We start from the raw sequence: 25,208 nt of genomic DNA, 5'->3' as shown, positions 1-25,208 counted from the left end.
TAAACCACATGTAAAAAACAAGGAGAATGTGCCAGACTGTCTTATGATGAAGTATTTATAGTAAAGCTATTAATGGAATGGTCACTACAGGGGAGAGGAGATCCTAAATATAAATGAAAAATCTGAGGCTTACATGTGTTAGTCCTTAACAGTGAAAACTTCAGTGCTGTCCTAGAGGATAAAACAAAAGGTAAAAAGTCTTTGAAATGTGACCAAACGTATTCTATGCTAAAACTGACATTTTTCTTTTAAAACCATTTAGATATTGCCTAGTAAGATACATTTGTTTTTACTGCTGCTGAATCTGTGTTGTAATTATGAGAATACATTTGTTTCTTTAACATGTTTATTTTTCATGTTTATTAAGTAAAATATTATTTTCAGCATCACACTCACTGTGTGTAGGAAATATTATTTTGGATGAGTGCTACAATCACTGTGAAGAACTCACAAGCCAAGTTTAAGTGTTGTCAGTGTTAGAGTGGCACTAACCGAAGTCTTACTTGAAAGGTGGTTTTTCCTGAATAAGCTTTAAGTCAATGGCTACTCATGGAAACTTCTAATTTTTGTTGAATATGTGGCAGTCCAGAAAACTCTTTTAAGTTTATAGAAATTTTTTAATGAATATTTTGTTGCCTAAATTTTGTGTATTTTTCATTTGTTAATCCAATCAATTTTCTAGGTTTCTGAATTTCATTTGTAATTTTAAGCAGTTGATCTCTTTACAACTGGAAAAATAATCTTAATTCACTCTGACTTTACAGTAAACCTGTCCACGTTTCACATGGATAATTACACCAGCGATGAAGACACAGATGAAGACTTTGACACCCAGTTCATCATTCAGCAGAGTTTACAGGATATTTATAAGCCAGGAACAGCACAACATGCACCTAAGGATGAGAGGTAATGGTTTTCTCATTGGCAATGTAGTATTAAGTGTTGTATTCGACAGCTGACATTTGTCATTAGCTTAAATCTAGTGTTGTGACAAAAACAGGAGGGTCAGACTCCAAGGAGCTGTCAATTAAATATCTGTAAGATATTGTGCCTGACTAGACAGGAATAATCTGGAAATAATTCAGAATTTAATTAGGCAATAAAATATCTGAAGGAGGTTAGCAGCAAATCTGGGTGAGGTGATACAGACTGGAAATCAGAAGAAAGAAAGAAATGAGGACATGAAGGGCTAGAGAAAAACTCAAATACATCTTGTCTTTGGGAATTGAAGAAATGCATAAATCCAACCAGGACACACAGAAAGTTAGCTATCTTCAACCTTAGTGGAGTAGGTGAGGACGGGGTCCAGTCTTTGATCTACTCAAATCAAAAGGAGGAATTCCATAAACTTGAATGAGACTTCTGAAAGTGTAGATTCAGAGTTTTGTTGAACAACACTGAAAAAGGACCAGTTGGACCCTGTGTGGGGTGTAAGAAGAGTCGTCCTGGATATGGGCAGTCTGCAATCAAGCACACCTGCTCACGCGCGCTCTGGCCAATCAGCAACCTTGGTCTCCTGAGGTAGTAACCATCATTTCTTCTGGGGTGATAAACCAGTTTGCTTGGGATGGTAATCTCTATTTGCCTGCTGGATGTAAAACTAGAAAAACGTATTTTAACCCCAAGAGATTTCATAACTAAATAGAGACATGATGAAGCACATCAAACCTATATAGTATTTAAAAATGTAATAAACTCATGGAGTGATCACTATGTGTCATGTTATTTTAAGCACTTCATAAATACTAACTTTTAAATTCTAATTCTCATTATCTCTCTATGAGGTAGGTCCTATTATTATCCCTATTTAGAGAGGAAGAAAGTGAGGCACAGAAAAGTTAAGTGGCTTACCCAAGGTCACAGAGCTAGTAAGTGAAGAGCCAGGCTGTCTGATTCCAAAGTCTGTGCTCTTAACCAACACTGTTCCTATAGTTTTGTGTTCAATTTAGGATTAGTTTTTAAAATAATCTTTAAATATTTAAAGTTTTATAAAGCAATTAGCCTTATTAGATTATGTTATATTAACCTTATGATTAAAACCTTAAATTGCATAACTGAGTAACTGACTAATAATTTTAGGTTGAAAGGTATAAGAGAGTTGGGCTAAGTAGAGTACTGAAATGTTTCAGAGAAACTGAAATTGACTGTGGTTATGCATTTACTTGATTAGACTTGCAGGAATTGTATGATAGTTAGGCAGGCTTGCTGATTTACTCAGGTACTTGAAGGAATCAGAAAACTAGAACATACTTGTGACATGTGGAGTAATGGTTGGGACTAAAGATGTCCTAACTTCTGGAAGCTTATATGGCGAAGGAGAAGTAAGGCTACAGATGGAATTATGGCTGCTCATCAGCTGACTTGTAGATAGGGAGCGTATTCTGGATTACCCAGGTGGTCCCAGTGTAACACAGGATCTTTAAGTGTGAAAGAGGGAGTCAGGAGAGACAACCTGGCAGATGGCAGTGTTAGAAGGACTAAGCCCAACATTGCTGGCTTTGAATATGGAGCAAGGAGTCCACAAGCCAGGAAATGTGGGTGGCTTCTAGAAGCTAGAAAAGGTGAGATAGGTTCTCCCCGAGAGCCTTCAGAAGGAACACAGACAGCCCTGCTGACACATTGATTTTAGTTCAGTGAGGACTGTTTCGGATTTCTGAACTACTGAACTGTAAGATAATAAATTTGTTTTATTATTGTTGTTTTAAGCCACTAAGTGTATGGTTACTTCTTACAGCAGCTATAGAAAACTAACACAATCCTAAATCTATGAGTGCAGGTTTAAATGTTTAAGATAACTTAATTGACCAAATTGTAAACAGGACAGAGTATCCAAGGGAATTTATTCTCCTCAACCTGGGTTCATTAAATAGTTAAAGAATGGAAGGTGGCCAGGCGTGGTGGCTTATGCCTGTAATCCCAGCACTTTGGGAGGCTGAGGCAGGCAGATCACGAGGTCAGGAGATCGAGACCATCCTGGCTAACATGGTGAAACCCTGTCTCTACTAAAAATACAAAAAATTAGCCAACTGTGGAGGCGGGCACCTGTAGTACCAGCTACTCTGCAGTGAGCCAAGATCGTGCCACTGCACTCCAGCCTAGGCAACAGAGTGAGACTCCATCTCAAAAAAAAAAAAAAAAAAATGGAAGGTGGCAATCCTTATTTGCTAGGTTTTAAAATAATGTAAGATTCATAAATTGAGATTTAAAGCCTTAAATAATAAAAACATTACTTAACTGCTAATAGCGTTTTCTGAGCACACATTCTGACTGTGAATATTTTTTAAAACTCACACCATTTTTATTTACTATTTTTAAAAATAGTTTATGCTAGAATCATTGACATTCTATAGTGGCCATCAAATTTTACCATGAGATAGTGTGACATTTCAGTCATAGGCAGGCTTGATTCAGTTCAGTCAACACTGATTAAAGGCCTACTGCAATCCAGGCTCACACAGTCCTTGCCCTAAAGAAGCTAACAGGTGAATGCGGAAGACAGATGTGGTGAAGGAGCTTCCCTAGAATTTTGTTAAGGGCCACATTACATTTTACAAATAGAAGTATTTCTATTACGCCTCAGTCAATGCCTCCTATGAAAGTGCATCTCGGATTAACTACTACTACCGTTACCCTTTCCTTTTGATTTCTATCAGATTAACAGTTTTTTTCTCCTCAGTTTTGGAATTACATGTGTATTTTCTTCTGTGCAGCTCCCATTCCTTTTTGAGTGCTGACTATAAGAAGATAGTTGAAACAATAGAGAAAGTTAAGTACTCCTCCTCTTCTATCCCCTTTAACTTGTGGTAAGATGGGATGGTGACATTGGCTGGGCACAGTGGCTCATGCCTGTAATCCCAGCACTTTGGGAGGCCAAGGCAGGCAGATCGCCTGACGTCAGGAGTGCAAGACCAGTCTGGCCAATGTGGTGAAACCCCCCATCTCTACTAAAAATGCAAAAAAATAGCCGGGTGTGGTGATGGGCCCTTGTAATCCCAGCTACTCGGGAGGGTGGGGTAAGAGAATTGCTTAAACCCAGGAGATGGAGGTTTCAGTAAACCGAGATCACGCCACTGCACTCCAGTCTGGGCGACAGAGCAAGACTCTGTCTCAAAAAAAAAAAAGGAAAAATGTGATGGTGACAGCTGGCAGCATTTCTCCTCGAAGCTCAGGAAGCCTAGAAGCAGGTTCTTCCATGCTGAACACCATGGGGGTCCACAGCTTATTGTCAAGAGTCTGATGTAGGCTTTTCTGGGAAAAAAATACTTCAGCTCAATGTAGCAAAGAGCTCCTGGGTTCCTTCCTAGACATAACTGTTTTTTCATAAGTAACAAGATGCTGGGGGTATTCACAGGCCCAGGTGTGGAATGCTAGATGACAGGCCTTACTGTCTGTCATATGCCATTTGTCTTTCATAAAAGGTGGCACTAGAATTCTGTTGTCTTATGCATTAACTTTGGTGGTGGAATTCAGGAAGCAATATGGGCTCCCTTGTAAGTGTGCCAAATGTGAATCTGTTCTCATTTGACTTGTTAATAGGTAAGGAAGATGCATTGTCACACTTAACCAAGTACCATTCTGCTTTTGGTGAAGCAGATGAGATAGGCTGGATTCCTCTGCATAAGGCTGCAGTGCAATTAAATAAGAAAATTTTGGAAATAACCCTAAGCGGTAAATTCCCTTTGACTCTTCTTGATGTTTCTAAGAGATAAATTTAACATTCATTTCTATGTCTTAACTTGTGTGGTATGATGAATTTATTTCAGCTTCAGACCCCAGTCTGTGGGAGCAAACAACTCACAATGGTGAAACGCCACTGTTTTTGGCTGTCAGCAATTGCCTCTTAGAAAATGCCACTTTTCTTCTTCTTAATGGCTGCAATCCAAATGCTAAGAATTTTGAAGGCAATTCTCCTCTTCTTACAGGTAAATGAATACCTTGTTTCTGAAAACGAGTCTGTGGCACTGAGTCTCCTTCATGCCCCCAAATTTCAAAGGCAGCTTTTTGTGCATAGTTGCAGCACTGTCGCTCTCCTCCCAACTGACCAGACATGGGTACCAACCCTCCAGAAGGTTTCTATAGGCTGGCCTGTGAGGTGGCCTGATGCAAAACCTCTGCTCAATTAAGGGCAGCTCATTTTGCATGGTGCCTTGATCAAGCCAGTTAATTCTGATATAAGAAATCAGAGGGGAGCAGAATTACCTCATGGAGCATGGGTGAAGGGCAGGCAGCTGAAACAGAAGAGTTGGTTGAAAACTATTAAGAAGCAGATAGATCTCTAGATCACTCCTGCCCAACCCCAGTAGACTCCTGGAGGTTTATTCTCTGCATAGCTTAAACGGAAAGTCTCTGGACCACGGAACTTTAGGTGAGGGTGGGAGTACTAGATTGAAAATACTGGAGGAATTAAGCAAACATAATTGAGACTGCCCAGCCCTCCTCCTAGAAGGCTGGCAGCCAGGCCCTTACCCTCCAGGCAGGGGGGTTCTCTGGAGGAATCTGACCAGCCCAAGAAGAAAGAGCTAAAGATAGTAACATTGGGGCTTTCCCAGTAAGTGGCCCAAACATATCAACCTATTGTTAAACCCACAGTCCGCAAGCCCCACCTTCTACTTAAAATTTCCAACCAGCTTTCTAGTCTCCAACTTTTAATTATGAGCAAATAGCTGAAGGCTATCTGAGGAAAATCTTCAACCAACAGAGTTAAACAACTTTAAGATTATTTAGGGAAAATAAAATTTAAAGGGAAATTGTCATTAACTTCCTCAGAGAAACCATTTTAATAAGAACAAGGGGTTAGCAAAATCAGAAAACAAAATATTCTTGAAAATTAAAAATATGAGCAGAAATTTTAAAAACCAAAACAATGCTGGAAGATGTAGTTCAGGAAAGCTTCCAGAAGAATAAAATAAGAAATGGAAAATAGGAAAGAAGTAAAAATTAGCTGGATGATCCAAGAGGAGCAACATGTGAATAAGAGGAATGAGAGAACAGACAAGATGGAGGTGGTATATGGCCAATGCAATAAGTCAAGAAAATGATGTCCTAAAATGAAGGACAAGTGTTTCCAGAATAAAGGGCCATACTAAGTGCCAGTTCAATGAACTGTAAAAGACCCAATCCCCTCAGCACTTTGTTTCTAGTCTTAGAGCAATGAGAGCACTTTCTGTGGCAAATTATAAATGCTTATTAGCAGAATTCATACTGATTCAGCACTTCAGCAGCTAGCAAGACTCCTTGTACACATTTGGTGCCAATAATTAATGAGTGAATAGTGAGATGGATAAAGTTAGGTGTTTTAGGATCTTGGGGGTCTAAGTATCCTTCTCTAAATGTGAATTCACAGTATAAATGCAGAAAAGCCAATTATTAGAGAATTTTGTGTAACAAAAACTTCTTCAAAATGTAACATTTGTAGAAATAAATAATTCAAGGATACATGTGAAAATGTTAACAAAGATCATTTCAGAGGTAGAATTAAACTTTTCTACTTCTATACTCTAAGTTTATTGAACATAGCCTCTTTTACATTGTAATAAAAAATCATAAAAAGCTAAAAAAAAAAAAAAAGAGAGAAAGACTCACAAGTCACTAGGGACAAAGAAGTTTCCACAGACTTCCTGAGAGAAAAAAAGGAATACATAATATACAAAAGATGAAAAATCAGAGTGGTGTCAGACATCTCAATGGTGTAACTAGAAGCTTGAAGTAATTGGTGGTGAATAATAGTTTTGCAAACTCTAAGGAAAAATATTTCCAACTTAAAATTCTATATTTGCTCCAACTCTCTAATCTGACAGTAGATTAAAGACATAAAAGATATTTTCAGACATACGAAATCTCAAAAACGTTCTTGCTCCCTGCCGTTAGGAAGCTAACGGAGCAAATGTTCTACCAACATTGGAGTAAAACAGAAAAACAAAAGCTTGGGATCCAGGAAACAGAAGATCCAAGCCAGGTGGGAGGCAAATGAGATCCCTAAGATGAGAGGAATAATGATCGTAGGATGACCACATATGACCAGGCACTGAGGTCCAGATTGGAACAGGTCAGGAGGCCCCAGGTAGAGGCTTCTTCAAGACCATGGTGGGCTAGGAATGACATCTTGAAGGGAGATGTAGACAGTTTAGAGAGTTTGGGGTGCAATTAATGATAAATTGAAAACTAAGCAAATGAAACATAAGACAAATATTAACTCCAGGGAAAACAAAAAGATGTGCAGAAAAGGAAATGTAAATATGGCCCACCTTTGAATGACATACATGAAGGTAAATATTTATCTAACAAAAATTGTGCTATAAAAACAATAGGATGGTGGGATGAGAAATGTGCACATGTGGTGGGGACAGGAGGAAAAAAAGTGAAATCATTTTCTATGGTAAGAAGTCATTAAATTATACCAAAACCAAAAATCAACAAATAGCAATACAAGCAGGTTACTTAAGAAACACAGGCATGAAGAGCAAAGAATCAGCTAAAGGATACCTCTGGAGAAGGAGAAAGACTGTAGGGAAAGAGTGATAGACTTCACAGTAATTGGCTCTTTAAGTTCTGTACATGTATAACTTTTATCAAAATAAAAGCTGAAAATTAGGTTGGGTGCGGTAGCTCAAGTCTGTAATCCCAGCACTTTGGGAGGCCGGGGCGGGCGGATCACCTGCGATCACGAGTTTGAGGGCAGCCTGACCAACATGGTGAAACCCCGTCTCTAAAAATACAAAAATTAGCAGGGCGTGGTGGCAGGCACCTGTAATCTCAGCTACTCGGGAGGCTGAGGCAGGAGAATCACTTGAACCCCGGAGAAAAGAGGTTGCAGTGAGCCACGATCGCACCACTGCACTCCAGCCCGGGTGACAGAGCAAGACTGCATCTCAAAAAACAAACAACAACAACAAAAAAAAAACAACGAAAATTAAAAAGAGACCAACAGAGTACTGCCAAAAATTAGGATTTGGGGTCCCTTCGTGGTTTGTCTGAAGATGCTTTCTAAGGCTTTGCATTTTATAGAAAAACACTGAGCAGAAGAGCCTTCTCTGAGAAAGCACGCATAAACCACGAAGCACCCTAGCACTGTATAGTGAAAAGAACTCTGCGTCAGGTCTAACCTCTCTAAACCTGTTTCCTCGCCTATAAGATAGTATTTGTCTTGTGTGTAGAAAAATTACATATGTAAAAACCATGAAGCTGTGAAGCCTGTTGAAACAATGATGGTAGAGCTAGTTTTCCTCTCTTCACTTCAGCCTATCTGGCAGGTCAAATGATTCCATTTCTGTGGTACCCAAACAGCATGTCCCCACTGATAGGTCATGGAAAATGCTGGGTTAAAAAGTTAAGCAAACACATTGCAAGATTCCTCAGAGACTTCAATATATCAATATGCAAAGTGAATCTTGAAGAGGGTGATAGAATATACAGTGCTGGCTGAGAGCAGTGGCTCATACCGGTAATCCCAGTCTCTGGAAGGCCGAGGCAGGAAGATCACTTGAACCCAGGGGTTAAGACCAGCCTGGGCAACATACCAAGACTGCATCTCTACAGAAATTTTTAAAGAAATTAGCCAGGCATGGTGGTGCATGCCTGTAGACCCAGCTTCTTAGGAGGCTATGGCAGGAGGATTGACTGAGCCCAGGAGTTCAAGGCTGTAGGGAGCTATGATTGTACCACAACACTTCAGCCTGGATGACAGAATGAGACCCTAGATATATATATTTACATACACATATACACAAACACACAGTGTTCCCAAGCCTTTTATTATTAGTATTTTTTTAACTACAAAACAATTTTCTTTACAGAACCTTAAGGGGCTTTCTGCACAACATACTTTGGTATGTTGCTAAAATGTGTTAATGCAGAAATGATAGGCCAAAACTATCATCATCTATGGCCTCAACCACTCCCACCAGACATGCATATTTAAATTGTGTTTTAGTCATTCATTTTCTGGGGTAGATTCTGGTGGGGTTTTTTTGGCACGTTTCCATGTCTGGGCTGTCTTTTGTTTGTTTTTTTTTCTCTTATTTTAAAGCAGCTACAAACATTTCCAGGACTGTACTGAATAATTAAGTTCCCATTTTCTTGAAGAATAAAGATAAGTGAAAAGTTTACATTTGTGTTTCAACCACATAAGCAATGAATAATTACTCATGGCTTACATAAAAACAAATAGTCCATTGATGTAAAATACTCTCAGTGTTACCTGATACATGCCTTACTTTACAATCTGTTTCCTAAACACAGAATGTTGGGGTCTGGGAGTGGGTGGGAAGAACTCCTTAAGAAAGCCTGAGGGATACTTGCAGATATGCTGCTCTGGTCTTAACTTCCCGTTGAACATGCCCACCTCACTTCTCATTTCCCAGCTGTGCTGCGTGACTCCTATGACATGGCTGCCTTGCTGATCAACTATGGAGCAGATGTCAATCTGCGTTGTGCCAACGAGAGGACAGCTCTCCACGAAGCAGCCAAACTGGGCAGAGAGGACATGGTGAAGCTTATGCTGGTTTCTGGGGCACACCCTGACCCACAGAGCACATATGGATTCACTCCTCTTGCTCTTGCTGCCCAAAGTGGACACACTGAAATCATGGAAATGTTACTGCGGAAAGGCAAGAGCTTCTGTTTGGTCAGCACACTAACAAAGGGTAACATGATCCAGGGGTTTTCCTCTTGATGGAGAACTTCAAAATAATAAAAGTTAATATTTTATTTAAGCCTAATATAAATGTTTGATAAAAATTATGGGTTAATAGTGATTACTGAAAAGCCTAACATAAAGATTGAATTTTTTATTAGGTCTGACATAATTTTCCAAAAGTTACTAGGATGCAGGTTACTTTTACTTAACATTCCTTCACCCTGCTAAGAAGATGGTGGTTTTTTAACTTTTTTGTGGTGTTGTCCTTTTCTAGAATCATAAAATCAAACACCCTGCAACATACTCTACACGTTACCTCTGCCTAAGTCTAAATCATGAGGCGGTTTAATCTGTTACCAAATGACTAGATATTAGGAAATTCTTCCTGATTTCTTCTCTTTGGGTCCCAGTTCTTCACTCTAGTAATAACCAAAACTCCAAGAGAAGGGGAAAGCAACTTACAGTATTGGGTACTACTGTCTAAGCAACAAGCATTAAACTACCCATGTTGCCTTGTAACCCTTTAAAAACCATGTGAGGTAGGTATTATCCTCGTTTTGTACTGGAGGAAAGTGAGGGTCAGCCATGGTACCAGTTGCAGGACTTCCCTTCAAACATGCCCCCTCCCCTATCCCCAGCTCTGTAGCTGTGGTCATTTTGAATGCTGGCTTAACTGGCAGGGACCCTTGGCTCAGAGAACTTTGGCTTTTACTGTCTTTGAGGAGAGCTCATTGATGACACTGTTAGATGAAGCAAGGTAAGATCAATCTAAAGCTTTTTTTCAAAAAAGCACACTTTTACCAAGATTTTTAAAAGTCTCAATAATAGAATTATCTTCTTTATTCTCCTCCCTATGTCTAGAAGTATTATTTTGTTCTTTAACAATATACGGTCCTGGTCTCCAATATTCTAGATGGCAGAGACTCTTATATTTAAGAACAACCTTGTGCTCTTTAGACTTATCTAAATCTTTCCTGTCATATGGGGGAGGCTAGTTTCTAATCAATGGCCATAAGACATTTTAAGTAAGATGTTTTACATGATCAATATAAGAAATGTCTAAAGTCATTAGCTGGAATAGCAAAAGTAAACATTGGAGTCTTTCATCTATGAGGAAAGAGTAACCTTTTGTATACATCATTGATTAAAATACAGAGAAAGAGAAGCAACAGATGTTAAATCCTTTACCCTGCAAAGAAACCAGCATCAGTTGACCTCAGTGAGTGAGCATTTCCTTTAAGTGACTCCCTTACAAAGTAATTTGCACCAAGTGGCATAGATGGTAAATGACAGAGCTAGTATTTAAAGGTACATCTGTCTGATTCCAAATCACATTACCACCCTGCATTGCTAGAGTGGCAACATGGCATCAGAGATATAAGCCCTGGGTCTAGAATACTTGCATAGAATCCTGACTACCTTGCTTACTAGCTGTGCATCTTTGGGGAAGTCACTGAAACTCAATGAGTTTCTTCATCTTTAAAATGAGTATGTTAGCACCTACTGCTAGGGGTTCTTACAAAGTTTAAAAATTATACACATAAAGGAATCAGCACATAGTGGACACTCAATAAACAGAGGCTTATTGGACTTTTTTTTTTTTTTTTTGAGACGGAGTCTCGCTCTGTCACCCAGGCTGGAGTGCAGTGGCCGGATCTCAGCTCACTGCAAGCTCCGCCTCCCGGGTTCACGCCATTCTCCGGCCTCAGCCTCCCAAGTAGCTGGGACTACAGGCGCCCACCACCTCGCCCGGCTAGTTTTTTTGTATTTAATAGAGACGGGGTTTCACCGTGTTTGCCAGGATGGTCTCGATCTCCTGACCTTGTGATCCGCCCGTCTCGGCCTCTCAAAGTGCTGGGATTACAGACTTGAGCCACCGCGCCCGGCCTATTGGACTTCTTAAGGCATTCTTGGAATGGGGTTCTTGGGCAGTCACTGGACCCTGATGACTGTGTTAAAGTCACTACATCTTTTTTATGTGAGCTTCAGAATGCTCTCCTCAACTTTCGTCCATTCAAATGCTGTTTCCTCACAGCCCGTTTTACTGGGAAGACTTCCACAACTGACCCAAACTCTTTTCTCCTTCCTTCACCTCCCAGCTCCCCTTCCAACCCCAGCCCTAGATCTTCTAGAAGACCTTTTGCCTGTACCTGTACTCTTATTCACATCACTCACATAACACTTAATGTACAGGGTATATATAAGTTAAGCATTCTTTTTTTGTTTTGTTTTGTTTTTTTGTTTTTTGTTTTTGAGACGGAGTCTCGCTCTGTTGCCTAGGCTGGAGTGCAGTGGCCGGATCTTGGCTCACTGCAAGCTCTGCCTCCCGGGTCCACGCCATTCTCCTGCCTCAGCCTCACGAGTAGCTTGGGACTACAGGCGCCCGCCACCACACCCGGCTAGTTTTTTGTATTTTTTTTTAGTAGAGACAGGGTTTCACCATGTTAGCCAGGATGGTCTCGATCTCCTGACCTCGTGATCCACCCGTCTTGGCCTCTCAAAGTGCTGGGAATACAGGCTTGAGCCACCGCGCCCGGCCAGCATTCTTAATCTGAAAATCTGAAATCCAAAATCTTCCAAAATCTGAAACTTTTTGAGCATCAAAATGATGCTCAAAAGAAATTCCTACTGGAGCATTTCAGATTTCAGATTTCTGGATTTGGGACTTGTAAATATAATGCAACTTGTAAGTGTAATGCAAATACTTTTTTAAAAAACCCTGAAATCTGAAACACTTCTGGTCCCAAGCATTTTGGATAAGGGATACTCTGTACTAATAACTGTACAACAACTTATCTCTTTGGCTATTGGCAGTTCCTAACCTCAATTAAAAAGTTAGTGTCTCTTACTATGGTCCCCTACAAACAAGCTAAAACAGAACAAATGCCCTTTTCCACCAAAACAGTATCATTAGATGGCATGGTATTATAGTTCGATAGATTTGTTAGTACCATCCTATATGTGTGTTATAAGTGGGCTTTTGTAGGCTGGTCTAGAAATAAAAGCAACTTTTATAACAGTATTTCTACTGGAATTTTCAAGTTCCAAACAAATGGACATCAAATTACTTCAAAAACTAACCTACTTATAATTTAGAAACTGCCATTTTTTTTTCTTCCCCAACTAGTTTATAAGCTACTTGAGAGCAGGAGGTATATATTTTGTCACTTTGATTCTTGGTGCTTTGCTAGAGTGCATGCTCACTAACTGCTTTTTGTTGATGGTGATATATTTTTAAGATTGCTCAAGAAATAACAGTGGAAAATAATTTTTGCATTGACAAGAGTCTTTCTCCTCTTAGGAGCTAATGCTCATGGTCAGGCCTCTGATTCTTCTTCCATTTTACTCGAAGCTGCGAGTGGAGGAAATCCAGATGCTGTGGCCCTCTTGCTGGAGTACGGAGCTGATGCCAACATCCCTAAGAATTCAGGCCACCTGCCCATCCATGTGGCAGCTGACAGGGGCCACTTACTGTTAAGTTCAATTACATTATTGTAAATAATAAAAATTGTAATAGCTACCTTTTATTTTGAGCTGCTTCTAGGAACTTTATAATCTTTAATCACCAATCCCACAACCTAAACATACTGTTTTTTTGTTTTTTGTTTTTTTCTTTTTTTTTTTTGAGATGCAATCTCACTCTGTTGCCAGGTGCTGGGTCTGAACCACAGACCCTGGCCAAGCAACAGATGAAAGGAGTACTTAGACACAGGTATCCAGTGAAAGAGTGGGCTAGGGGACCAAGCTGCTCACAGAAAGAGTTGTAGCAGCCATGGCCCTGACAAGCTGGTGCTTCAGGCATTTATTTAGTACAGATTTAATGACAAAGGCTTTGAGTCAGCACATTTTGTGGGTAATTAACACAGTTTCCCCCACCCCATCTAGATCAATTCCCTTACACTTCCTTATTATCTACTCTGAGAGAATTCAGCTGCCTTCAGCCAAATCCTTTCCTGAAGCTTTTGCAAAACCTCCCAGCCTTCCGAAAAGGTTTGCTTCTATCTATAACTTTTATAATTTTTCCCACCATGCTGACCGAACTCCTACAGCCAGACTGGAGTGCAGTGGCATGATCTCAGCTCACTGCAACCTCCGCCTCCTGGGTTCAAGCAATTCTCCTGCCTCAGCCTCCTGAGTAGCTGGGACTACAGGTGGGCGCCACTACACTGGCTAATTTTTGTATTTTTAGTAGAGATGGGGTTTCACCATGTTGGCCAGGACGGTCTCGATCTCTTGACCTCGTGATTTACCCACCTCAGCCTCCCACAGTGCTGGGATTACAGGCTTGAGTCATGACGACTAGCCTTAAACATACCTTTTAAAGATGAGAAACTCTTAGGAGAATTGCTTGAAACTGGGAGGTGGAGGCTGCAGTGAGCCGAGATCGCGCCACTGCACTCCAGCTTGGGCAACAAGAGCAAAACTCCGTCTCAAAAAAAAAAAAAACAAACAAAACAAAACAAAACAAAAAAAACTCTTGACCAACTAGCAAGAACTAGAAATGGTTGTTTACCAGGCATCCTCTGAAGCCACCAAAGAGATATAAAACTTTTTTCTCAGGTATTTAGACAATATGGGAAGCCTCAGGTTTCTGGGCTAATTCTGAATTTTACAGCTTAGACAGTAATTCCATTCAATTTTACTTGGTATCTGAGCTTCTGGATGAAGGAATTATGCTTTTGTTTGGTTGGGGGTTCTAAATGCCCCCTGAATATTGATACTATCTAGTATTACTATAAAACAATAATAAACAAGTTAGTGCTACTTTTTTTTTTTTTTTTTTTTTTTTTTTTTTGAGACGGAGTCTCGCTCTGTCACCCAGGCTGGAGTGCAGTGGCCGGATCTCAGCTCACTGCAAGCTCCGCCTCCCGGGTTCACGCCATTCTCCTGCCTCAGCCTCCCGAGTAGCTGGGACTACAGGCGCCCGCCACCTCGCCCGGCTAGTTTTTTTTTGTATTTTTTAGTAGAGACGGGGTTTCACCGTGTTAGCCAGGATGGTCTCGATCTCCTGACCTTGTGATCCACCCGTCTCGGCCTCCCAAAGTGCTGGGATTACAGGCTTGAGCCACCGCGCCCGGCCCGTTAGTGCTACTTCTTAAAAACAATGTTGAAATGCATTTTGAAATTCTTTCTCAGAGCTCTAAAGATACTGATTCCAGTTACGGATCTTGCTGCCATTAAGCAGAGTGGGATCAGTCCAGTTCACTGCGCAGCAGCAGGAGCACACCCTCAGTGCCTGGAACTCCTCATCCAGGCTGGATTTGATGTGAACTTCATGCTGGATCAGAGAGTTAGCAAACACTACGATGACCACAGGAAGTCAGCTTTGCATTTTGCTGTATCAAACAGTGACCTCTCTTCTGTCAAGCTGCTTCTGAGTGCTGGAGCTCTGCCTAACCAAGACCCGGTTAACTGCCTCCAGATAGCCCTCAGGATGGGCAACTATGAGCTGATCAGTCTGCTGCTAAGGCATGGGGCCAATGTCAATTATTTCTGCAGAGTTAACCCTTTACATTTCCCATCAGCACTGCAATACACTCTGAAAGATGAAGTCATGCTCAGGATGCTGCTGAACTATGGGTATGACACACAGCGATGTTTTGATTGCCCACATGGAGACAAAGTCCATCCTTCCTATACTGTTGAAGGCTGGACATCTACAGTTATCAAAGATACTAAGGTAAGTCCACAGTATTGGCTGTATTCCCTTACAGTCATTATTTGTGGCCCTGGAACTATGGCAATAAATAGATTACATCCATTCTCTCCAGAAGCTTGAAGAGATCCTAGTATAATAACAATTATATGATAAAATAATTATGATAAAATGAACACAATGTAGAAAGATATAAAAGGAACAAAAACAGTACAGAGAAAAGTGATTTAACTCTGCCTAGCAGTGTGAGGAAGTTTCATAAATGAAGCAACTGATTAAATGATTTACTTTGATCATATTTCTGATGAAAAAAACAATCAGAATAAGTACAGTTGACTAATACCATCCCTCCCCGTTTTTGAGACATTTTTCCCTCTTGGCCTTCATCACAACACTTCTCCTTTGACTACTATGCTAAACCATAGCTACTTCATGTTTTTCATTTACTTTCCTAATTCTGACTTTGTTTCCCTCAGTTCTGTGAAGTAATAACTTTGTCATGGCTGCAACACCTCTCTGGAAAGGTTGTTCGAGTGATGCTTGATTATGTTGATCAAGTTCGGATCTGTTCAAAGTTGAAAGCTGTGCTCCAAAAACAGGGGATCTGGTCAGAAATACATTTTATCTTAAGTGAGTATCCTTATAGAATGACTTTTTACAAAAATACTAATTGTATTCTAATTTGATTGTTTTAGAATTAGAACACCCTTCTCTTCTGGTTAAAAGCTTGACTTAAACCAGAAAAATACTATTCCTATCTTAAAAAAATGTTACTAACTACACTTAATTTGTATTTATTACCTTTTCCGAGGAGATAAAACCTGTTAGGTAACTACTTATTATATAGGTAGGTAATACTTTCATCCCAATCCACCTAAACCATGGCTACAAAAGAACACCATGGACACAGGAATGAAAAGCTATTATATGGCAATAAAAACAAGGATGAGAAAAAGCTAAGAGCCAAGTCTGTTGAGGGTATCAAAAGGACTTTCTTCAAAGCAAATCCTTTCAAAGTAGCATGTAAGACAAATTAATAATTTATTTTGTGTTATTTCCCTTGGGGGGTAATCTTCAGTTTCTACCCTGTCCCTGAGGGGGCTAAAACATGCAGACTTTTTTTTTTTTTTTTTTTTTGAGACAGAGTCTCACTGTGTCAACCAGGCTGGAGTGCAGTGGCGCAATCACAGCTCATTGCAACCTCCGCCTCCTGGGTTCAAGCAATTCTCCTGCCTTGGTCTCGCGAGTAGCTGAGATTACAGGCGCATGGTCACCATGCCCAGCTAAGTTTTGTATTTTTAATAGAGACGGGGTTTCACCATGTTGGCCAGGCTGGTCTCGAACTCCTGGCCTCAAGTGATCCACCTGCCTCGGCCTCCCAGAGTGCTGGGATTATAGGCATGAGATACCCCGCCTGGCCACATGCAGATGTAAGAACTTCAGATCTCACAGGCCAGATCCACAATTGATGCCAGTCTTTGGATTCTAACTTGACATGGCTCTGGAACCATATCTACAACAAGGATTGCAGTAAGAACTGAAAAACTATTTCCCTGATTTTGCTGTTTAGTAACAGCAAATGAAATGCTATCAAATACATTTGCTAACAAAACCCTAAGATACTAAAAAATAAGTTCTTTTTCTCTTTGGATAACGTGCCTTTTCTTTTTAGCAAACCCTCGCTCCCTAAAACACTTGTGCCGCCTAAAGATCCGGAAATGCATGGGACGTTTACATTTGCGCTGCCCTGTATTCATGTCATTTCTTCCATTACCCAATCGTCTAAAAGCATATGTCCTTTACAAAGAATACGACCTTTATGGACAAGGAATTTTTACAGGAACCTGGTAATCAAACCATTCTAATGGAAAAGGTATAATTTTGCAGCTGTATTCCTTAGAATTTCACTTATGTATGATACATATTTTTTGCTTTACCCACCAACTAAAATCTCAATGCAGTCTAAGTCCTTTAAAAAGTAGCTCTGGGAGGCTGAGGCAGGAGTGTTGCTTCAGCTTGGGGAGGTCAAGGCTGCAGTGAGCTGTGATCGCGCCACTGCACTCCAGCCTAGGTGACCAGAGCAAGACCCCATCTCTAAAAGAAAAACAAATTTTTTTTAAGTAGCTTTGAACATAGCCTCTCAACATATAAATGACTAGCATTCTCAAGGCAGTTTAAAAAAAAAAAACCCAAATAGTAAAAATTTCAATTAACTGAAATACACCAGTTCTAATTAAGTGTATAAATCCAATGTCTATGTGCTCAAAATAATAGATGCCACTTCTGACAAGTCAAGATAACTCATTACAGTATCTTTTTAATAGAGAAGTATATATGTAATACAGTAGTCTCCCTTATCTTCAGAGGATACGTTCCAAGACCCTCAGTGGATGCCTGAAACCAGGGTTAGTACAGAACCCTATACATAGTGTATTTTTTTCCTACACAGTCACGTATCATACAATGTTTCAGTCATCATTGGACTAAATATGTAATGGTGGTCCCATAAGATTATAATGCTTATTTTTACTGTACCTTTTCTATGTTTAAATACATACTTACTATATGTTATAATTGCCTATTCAGTACAGTAACATGCTGTACAGGCTTGCAGCCCAGGAGCAATAGGCTATATAACACATGGCCTAGGTGTGTAGTATACCATCCCATCTAGGTTTGTGTAAGTGACTCTATGATGTTTGCACAATGACAAAATCACCTAACACATCTCTCAGTAGGTATCTACATCTTTAAGCCAGTTGTTAAGCAACATACAACTGTACACGCATGCCCTACAGTGTGGATACACTGGACACAGAGGGATGATTCAGGTCCCAGGTGGGACAAGGCAGGACAGCGAGAGACTTCATCATGTTGCTCAGAATGGTGTGCAATTTAAAACTCATAAATTACTTATTTCTGGGATTTTCCTTTTAACACCTTTTTTTTTTTTTTTTTTTGAGATGGAGTCTTGTCCTGTCACCCATGCTGGACTGCAGTGGCATGATCTCAGCTCACTTTAACCTCTGCCTCCCGGGTTCAAGCGATTCTCGTGCCTCAGCCTCCCGAGTAGCTGGGATTACAGGTGTACACCACCATGCCTGGCTAATTTTTGTATTTTCAGTAGAGACGGGGTTTCACCATGTTGGCCAGGCTGATCTTGAACTCCTGACCTCAGGTGATCTGCCCTCTTTGGCCTCCCAAAGTGCTGGGATTATAGGTATGAGGCACCGCACCCAGCCTCCTTTTAATAGTTTTGGACCACGGGTAACTGAAACCACACAAAGGGAAACCATGGATAAGGGGGCCTACTGTACATCTCAGTGATTGGACTGAATACACACTGACCCCAGTACATGACTTAGAAGTTTGCTGTTCTTGTGGAAAACTCCCAATACCAGCTTAGTGTCTACTACTGTTTCTTTGTAGAGTGAAGTACAGAGATAGGGTAATTCAGTTAATTGAAATACAACTCTCAATTGAAATTTCATTATTAATGAGAAACGTGTATCCCTTCTTTCCACAAAACCCTGGCTATGGCTGACCATTTACTGGTTAATATGATCACTGGAATTGGAATTACAAGTGTTTGAAATGATTGACGGCTTATGATTTCTGTATTGAACCTAGCCTGATAATGGACATGAAGAGGCTCACTGATGGGAGTTATGTTAAATTTTTATTTCTATATATTTCATACTGCATGTAAGTATAGGTTCCTTTTTCTGAGATGGAGAGCCGCCCTGTTGCCCAGGCTGGAGTGCAGTGGTGCAATCTCAGCTCACTGCAACCTCTGCCTCCTGGGTTCCAGAGATTCTCATGTCTCAGCCTCCCAAGTAGCTGGAATCACAAGAGTGTGCCACCACACCCAGCTAATTTTTGTATTTTTAGTAAAGATGGGGTTTCACCATGTTGGTCAGGCTGTCTCCAACTCCTGACCTCAAGTGATCTGCCCGCCTTGGCCTCCCAAAGTGCTGGGATTACAGGCATGAGCCACTGTGCCAGGCCTGCATGTAAGTATACATTTCTACGTGTGGAAAGTGAGGAAAGAAACTGAAAAAGACATTCATTCAACCACACTTGTGTCACATTTAGAAGCCACATCAATAGGGGTAACAGGTACAATGATATTGTCCATTTTCACTACAGCCCAGTCAGCTATGGCCTTGATGTGTTTACATGTTTAGTCTTGGTACTTTTTAAAGAATTAGAGAGTCCATTTTAGGGAAACTGAAGCTATATGATTTTTTTCTGGTGTAGGGATTAATGGCTATATAGACTATTTCAGTAAGCACAGACTTTAAATTATTTTTATAGTTTTTTTTACATTAAAAAATTTATATAGCTGACATGAATAGTTTTTATTTTTTTAAATCAAACTGATAAGTGAGAGATTATATCTTTCAATATAGAAATATATTTAGGCTATACATGCACTTCTATCAGATAAATTATATAATTCTAAAGTTAATTTCATCTATTACCTGTACCTTCTAAAAGTGTATGTACATTTCTATAAAATTCTAAACAAATTAAAACACTAAATCCCAGAAGAAAGGAACTAATTGCCAACTAATTGCCATAAGAAACTATAAAGAGCACATGGGATGAATAAGCATTAGTATTGAAATTACAGATCCAAGCTATACTGTGGCATGCACAATAATCTGCCCCTTTAAATTGGAGGAATTTCTTTGAGTAGGACCAAACAGTAGCAAGTATACATCAATTAATGAAGTCTTTTTCCTTTGCTAAAAGAAAAAAAGTCACCAGCGATTGATTAGTTTGCTTCTATAACAAACTTTTCCTAATAAGGTGACAATTTTTTTTTTCCATTTTAGCTGCTGTGGAATTGCAGTTGGGCTAGACGTGTAATTTATAATGTCATAACAGATTAAGGAGTCCATTGTTTTACAAACATCTGAAATTACTTTGAGAAATAAAGTTCAGAGTATCAAATATTTCATTAAAAAACACTGTACAAAAATCATGGACTTTATTATACATTAAAAAATCTAACTTTTTTCCTGAAGCCTTGTCAGTAAATACCTATTGTGACAAAATGAAAAAATAAGTTCTCCACCCCACATGTATACCAACACCATGATCACATAAAGTCGAGTTCTTCAAGTCCAATTCTAAAGTGAAACATTGCATGATTTTAAATTGTACACTGCATGATTAATAGTATCAGTGAAATAAGAATTAACCAATTCACTTACATTATAAAATCACCAAATATACAAAGCAATTTTGCACATTAGTTACAACTTAATCCCCAGTCTCACATTAACTGAAGTAAATTTCATGAGTAAAGCCACAGAGATTGGTTAAAAAGTATAACATAGTTCCAGTTTCAAATCTTTATGTATTACTAATTAATGTAGAAAACTGAAATCTCATGGGAGAAGAGTAAACCAAACTTGCTAAAAATAAAGGGTTGCTTTCTACAATTGGTGTGTTTAAATATTTAAAATACAATCTGAATGCTAAGAGGTTGTCTCAGAACCAACATTAATATTTTCGTTTTATTCAGGTGGCAGGTTTTACAATACACTAGCTCTTAGGATCTCTTGGCATTAATAATAGGATTCAAATTTTAAATAATACAGTTCCTAGATATAATGCAAAGTTAACTCAGATGCCTTTACCATATACGATTTTATTTTCCCTAGGATGCACATCCTACTGACCTTTTCCCAAGCATATGGAAACACATTTACCACCCCTAGATTGTGGAGTCTGATGACTCTTTTGAAATTAAACAATAATCATTGCAGACGTGGCAAAAACTAGACTAGCTTTAGGGACTCTGTTCAAGTTAATAGCTTTAGTCCCTTGTTAGCAAGTTTTCAAAATTTTTAAAGGTGAGAGGGAATAACTGGTTTCCTATCTACTGACTTCATTGCCATAGTTACAAACATACTGTTCATACAGCTAACAGAATGCATTGCAGAAGTAGGCAGGCTTAAAATCTTTTCTGTTTAAAAAGCAGTTTTGTTGATTTCTAACACCATTAAGTGTAAGTCTGAATGTGAGAAAAGATATCCCAAAATCTAATCCAATTACCCTCAGAGCATCTCAAGAACTAGAAGGGATTTCAAAGGAGGATAACAATCAGCTTTACCACTAGGCAGAAACCCATGGGCAGCCTTTAAGTAACAAAAAGAGCTTATTAAAACGGATACTTAAATCTCTGCAGTAATGGAATAGTTCATATAGTTCAATAATAATGGAACAGAAGTTGAATCATCTAAAATTGTTAAACCCACTCATAATTTCTATTTAACATTGGAATGCACTTTGATTTGACCTATGAAGATGGGTGTAGTATTGTAGAAATTTCTGTGAACATGACTTAAAACAAACTACAGGTCTGTCCAGCATCCCTAAGTCTGCCAGTGCCCTTAACTCTAGCCTACAGTATGACCCAGGGTGCTGACCAAGGGCAGCACTTGCTACCATGCAAAGCACCAGCTTAGTACAGCTGCCTCCTAATGATGACCACCTTCCGTGTAGAGTAACAAATTTCATCTGAACTAAGTGAGGTGACAATTTGTAGTATAAACAAAAGACTTAATGGAACAGAAAGCTCCAGTCTCCAAAAGGTCTTAAAAACAGGACTTGCCATGACTACTTAAGTGCTGGCAACAGAAGAAATTCTAACTTCAACAAAACAATTGATACACTATTGTGAAAGCATTCCCTTTGGTAAGCACAAAATAAACTTTTTATCAAAAAGTATTTCATAAATTTCTACTTTTTTACTGTACGTTTTGGTAACATAAAGCATCAGTAAATAAACATTACACCCATTTGGCACATGGATAGAAGGAATATCATGATCCTATATATCATTATCCTATTCCTACAGAAAACAATGTACATACAGTGTGAAACAGCCGAGTTATAGTTTGAGACCTAAAACAGATGTCATTTCTAATGCAGAACTACGAAGAAAAAACTGTATATCAAAAAAAAAAAAAAAAAAGGCTTTCTCCCTTGTAAAATTATTAAAGTCTTAGTGGCTAACCTCTTGAAAAATCTGTAAATGTGTGACTATGTATTTTACTCACTATATTAACTTTGTGTATATATATACTTTTTCATGTGAAACACATGAAAACAATTTCTATTAGCAGTGTTAAAAGTGATTACAGAAAAAAAAATTAAGGTTTAACATAGACAACAGGGAGTAGAGAAATGTTATTTTAACCTTGGCACCAGGTTAAATCCTTCCTTGGTCAACTTCTCCTATACTCTACGAGGCATTCAATGCATTTTCAATCTTTCATAAAATTGGACCTTTTTCTCATTTGAAGAGTAGACATATTTACAATAATTAGTGCAAATTATTCTATTCTCATACATTAGTTATTGGCCTTTATGGATATAAAGTGGTGATTCAGTACTTTATCAAAACATGGGATTATGAAAATACTGGGAATAACAGTCTGAAATTTAAAAGATTACATTTTCTAAACTAAACTCTGGGAATTTTTACTTTAAGCATGAAACATAATTGTTATAGAACTTCTTTTGAAATGTCACTTGACTTTCAATAAAAACTATTTCACACAATGCAGAAAATACAATGTATCATTCTATAGCAGTATCTTTGTCAATCCTAATCTAAAATGTATTTGAACAAAAAATCTTCTAATAAATTCCATTATCTTATTTTTAACCACTACTGCTCTGCAGCAGTAATTGAAGTCCCAACCTGAGAACTAAAAATGTGACAATAAAATGCCAAGGGCTCTATCAATCTTGAACTGAAGACACTTAAGCTTCTTTCCTACTGGCATCAAGTGCAGTACATTAGCGAAATGTGAGCAATCCCAGAAAGTGCCCTGAGATCAACAGTACCACCTGCCACAATTTGAAACCTTAAGTGTAAAATCTCTGTTCTAATTATTTTATAAAAGTTCTATTGCACATTTAATATTGTTAAAATATTTGCAAACTTGTAGAATTCTCTGTATAAAGGGCTTTAAACTTATTCAGCTAAATGCTTCCTCACTGCCAGCAAAATGTTCGTAATGAAAGAAAAGCATATCCATGAATGTCTAAGCCTGAAGAGTAAATGATTTCTTACGGTCATAGCCAATTACAATGCAAGAATTAAAAGTTCACAATCTGAAGGAAAAAATTATTGAGCAAATGTCTACTTCAGGGAGATGAGCAGGTTTTCTTTAGATGTTAATGCATAGTACATTATGTTTAAGGGGGAAAAAAGATCAATGCAAACCTAAGTCATCAAGTTCAATCTTTCTTTTAAAATGTAGCTACAACAAATAAGCAAATATAAAGCTTAGTCTCCTCCTTGATATTTCAACACAGTTGTTACCTTGTGCCATTTCACCATAGAAACTGTCAAATTCCAAGGGGGAAATATCTACCAAAAGTTTAAGTTTATGCTTCTGACTCTCTCTTCTTTCCTCCTTCTCCCAAATCACTCTCTTCTGACTGGCTACTGCTAAGGACAACAAACTGCCCCTCACTACTGGCTTGGTTTGGTCTACTGGACGCAGCTATCAACCGACTTTGTTCTTCCAAGTCCTAGTGGAAAAGACAAAAAAGAATCTAAGTTACTTGTCTGCAGTCAAATGGCAAATTATGCAGTTAAGATACATTCTTGAGAGCCACTTCAGTTCTTCTGTCATAAATATATATGCATACTTCTGACAACTTGATTAAAAGAAAAGCTACACCCAAACAATACAACACCAAAATGAATTTTGGCACCATCCTATAAAACCCAGCATTCAAACTAAAATATTTTTTCTCATTTTCTTTTTTTACAACCAACAACCAAATAAAGCCCATCATCTTTTACCATAGTAAAACCCTCTAAAGGGATCACCCCACACTCCTTTCCCTTTCCAGCCCTTTTCTCCATCCCTGTCCAATTCATCTTGCTAAATCAGGTGTCACCTTCTCTCAGCCTAGCCTACCAAGAAAGCCTCACTTCAGTGTCATCTTTGCCACTTCCCTCTTTGTCCAGAAAGATAGCCCACAGCCAATGCTTACTGATCTGATCTAAGTATCCCAGCTGTCTCCTCTTTACTATTCCTACAGTCAATCTGCAACCCATAACACGTTCTTACAATCTCATGGATCATTTAATGCATTCTTCAAGTTTTGCTCCAAAATTTGTCTTTTAAAATTATCCTGTTGGATGGACAATGATTTGACACTCCTGGCAATATTAAAAATACATATTTCATTATATATTTCATATAACATATATATATTTATTTCCCCCCATAGAAGGCAAAATGGCTTTCAGCAATGGCAGTTAAAGCTATACAGCCTCTCAACTGCTTTGACAGAGACAACCTCCTCTGAAATATTAAAGTTCTGGTATATTTTTGAAACAGTCATATTACATGTCAACATAACTATAATGTAAACATTGTATCAAAAAAGAGATGTGACCCTTTTCTGCTATGGTATGAATCATCTGTTTATGAAGTGGCTGAACAAGCAGAAACAGTCCTTCATTTGGAAATTCAAATCTGAAAGTCATAGTGCTGAATTAAGTCTTCACAAACAACACACAAAGATCTAGACATTAGGACTGTATACCTTTTCAATCTGTTTTTGTTTATTGAGTTCTTTCTGTTGCTTCTCTTTTACTCTCTCTATTTCTTTTTGTTTTTCTGATGCCCTACGATCCTAAGAAACAGATGAATAAAACTAATGAATTAAACATGAAATAACTTTAAATTTTAGACATTTCAGTTAATATCACATTTGTAACCTTTCAATTTTTTTTTGCATTTATACATAAGAAAGCACACCAACAGTTTACATTCAATGGCAAACAATTATCCAAATTCTAAATGCTATGTTGGTAATAGTATCCACTGTTAATTGTTTAGCAAAATCATTTTATTTACTTGCTAATATGAA

At 38.7% G+C, this 25,208-nt stretch overlaps 2 protein-coding genes across 6 annotated transcripts in view; one reads left to right on the top strand and one right to left on the bottom strand.

The window, feature by feature from the left end:
* Positions 1 to 83: 83 nt before the first annotated feature.
* Positions 84 to 23,861, top strand: LOC105482597 (ankyrin repeat and SOCS box containing 14). 3 transcript variants are annotated; one of them, XM_011742817.2, is made up of 11 exons: positions 84 to 190; positions 765 to 906; positions 3,711 to 3,766; positions 4,537 to 4,668; positions 4,764 to 4,922; positions 9,360 to 9,605; positions 12,936 to 13,107; positions 14,771 to 15,314; positions 15,767 to 15,920; positions 16,963 to 17,163; positions 23,775 to 23,861. In XM_011742817.2, exons 2-10 carry the CDS (start codon positions 785 to 787, stop codon positions 17,139 to 17,141), a joined length of 1,764 nt encoding a protein of 587 aa, XP_011741119.1. In that variant the 5' UTR covers positions 84 to 190; positions 765 to 784; the 3' UTR covers positions 17,142 to 17,163; positions 23,775 to 23,861. The 3 variants fall into 3 exon arrangements, with proteins under 3 accessions (XP_011741119.1, XP_011741101.1, XP_011741109.1); XM_011742799.2 differs by having other exon boundaries at positions 9,360 to 9,641; XM_011742807.3 differs by lacking the exon at positions 23,775 to 23,861 and adding an exon at positions 20,132 to 21,399 and having other exon boundaries at positions 9,360 to 9,641.
* Positions 22,033 to 25,208, bottom strand: part of LOC105482612 (adaptor protein, phosphotyrosine interacting with PH domain and leucine zipper 1) — a 44,035-nt gene continuing 40,859 nt past the window's right edge. For all 3 annotated transcript variants that reach the window (XM_011742827.2, XM_011742833.2, XM_011742828.3), the window contains 2 exons: positions 24,882 to 24,971; positions 22,033 to 23,852 (listed from right to left, as the gene is read on the bottom strand). In XM_011742827.2, coding sequence (XP_011741129.2) covers positions 23,706 to 23,852; positions 24,882 to 24,971 — 237 coding nt within the window. In that variant the 3' untranslated portion in view covers positions 22,033 to 23,705. The remainder of the gene's footprint in view (positions 23,853 to 24,881; positions 24,972 to 25,208) is intronic.

The sequence above is a fragment of the Macaca nemestrina genome, chromosome 2, assembly GCF_043159975.1.
Source record: "Macaca nemestrina isolate mMacNem1 chromosome 2, mMacNem.hap1, whole genome shotgun sequence".
In the NCBI taxonomy this organism is placed as follows: Eukaryota; Metazoa; Chordata; class Mammalia; order Primates; family Cercopithecidae; genus Macaca; species Macaca nemestrina.
Note: the sequence above shows the minus strand (reverse complement) of the source record. Positions and strands in the feature narration are given on the sequence as shown.

What these genes read in the sequence shown, in the direction of transcription:
- LOC105482597 (XM_011742799.2), top strand. Translation starts at nt 785, where the DNA reads ATGGATAATTACACCAGCGATGAAGACACAGATGAAGACTTTGACACC. An exon ending in AGTTGAAACAATAGAGAAAG is followed by an intron (nt 3,767 to 4,536) that starts TTAAGTACTCCT and finishes ACTTGTTAATAG; the next exon opens with GTAAGGAAGATGCATTGTCA. An exon ending in GCTGACAGGGGCCACTTACT is followed by an intron (nt 13,108 to 14,770) that starts GTTAAGTTCAAT and finishes ATTCTTTCTCAG; the next exon opens with AGCTCTAAAGATACTGATTC.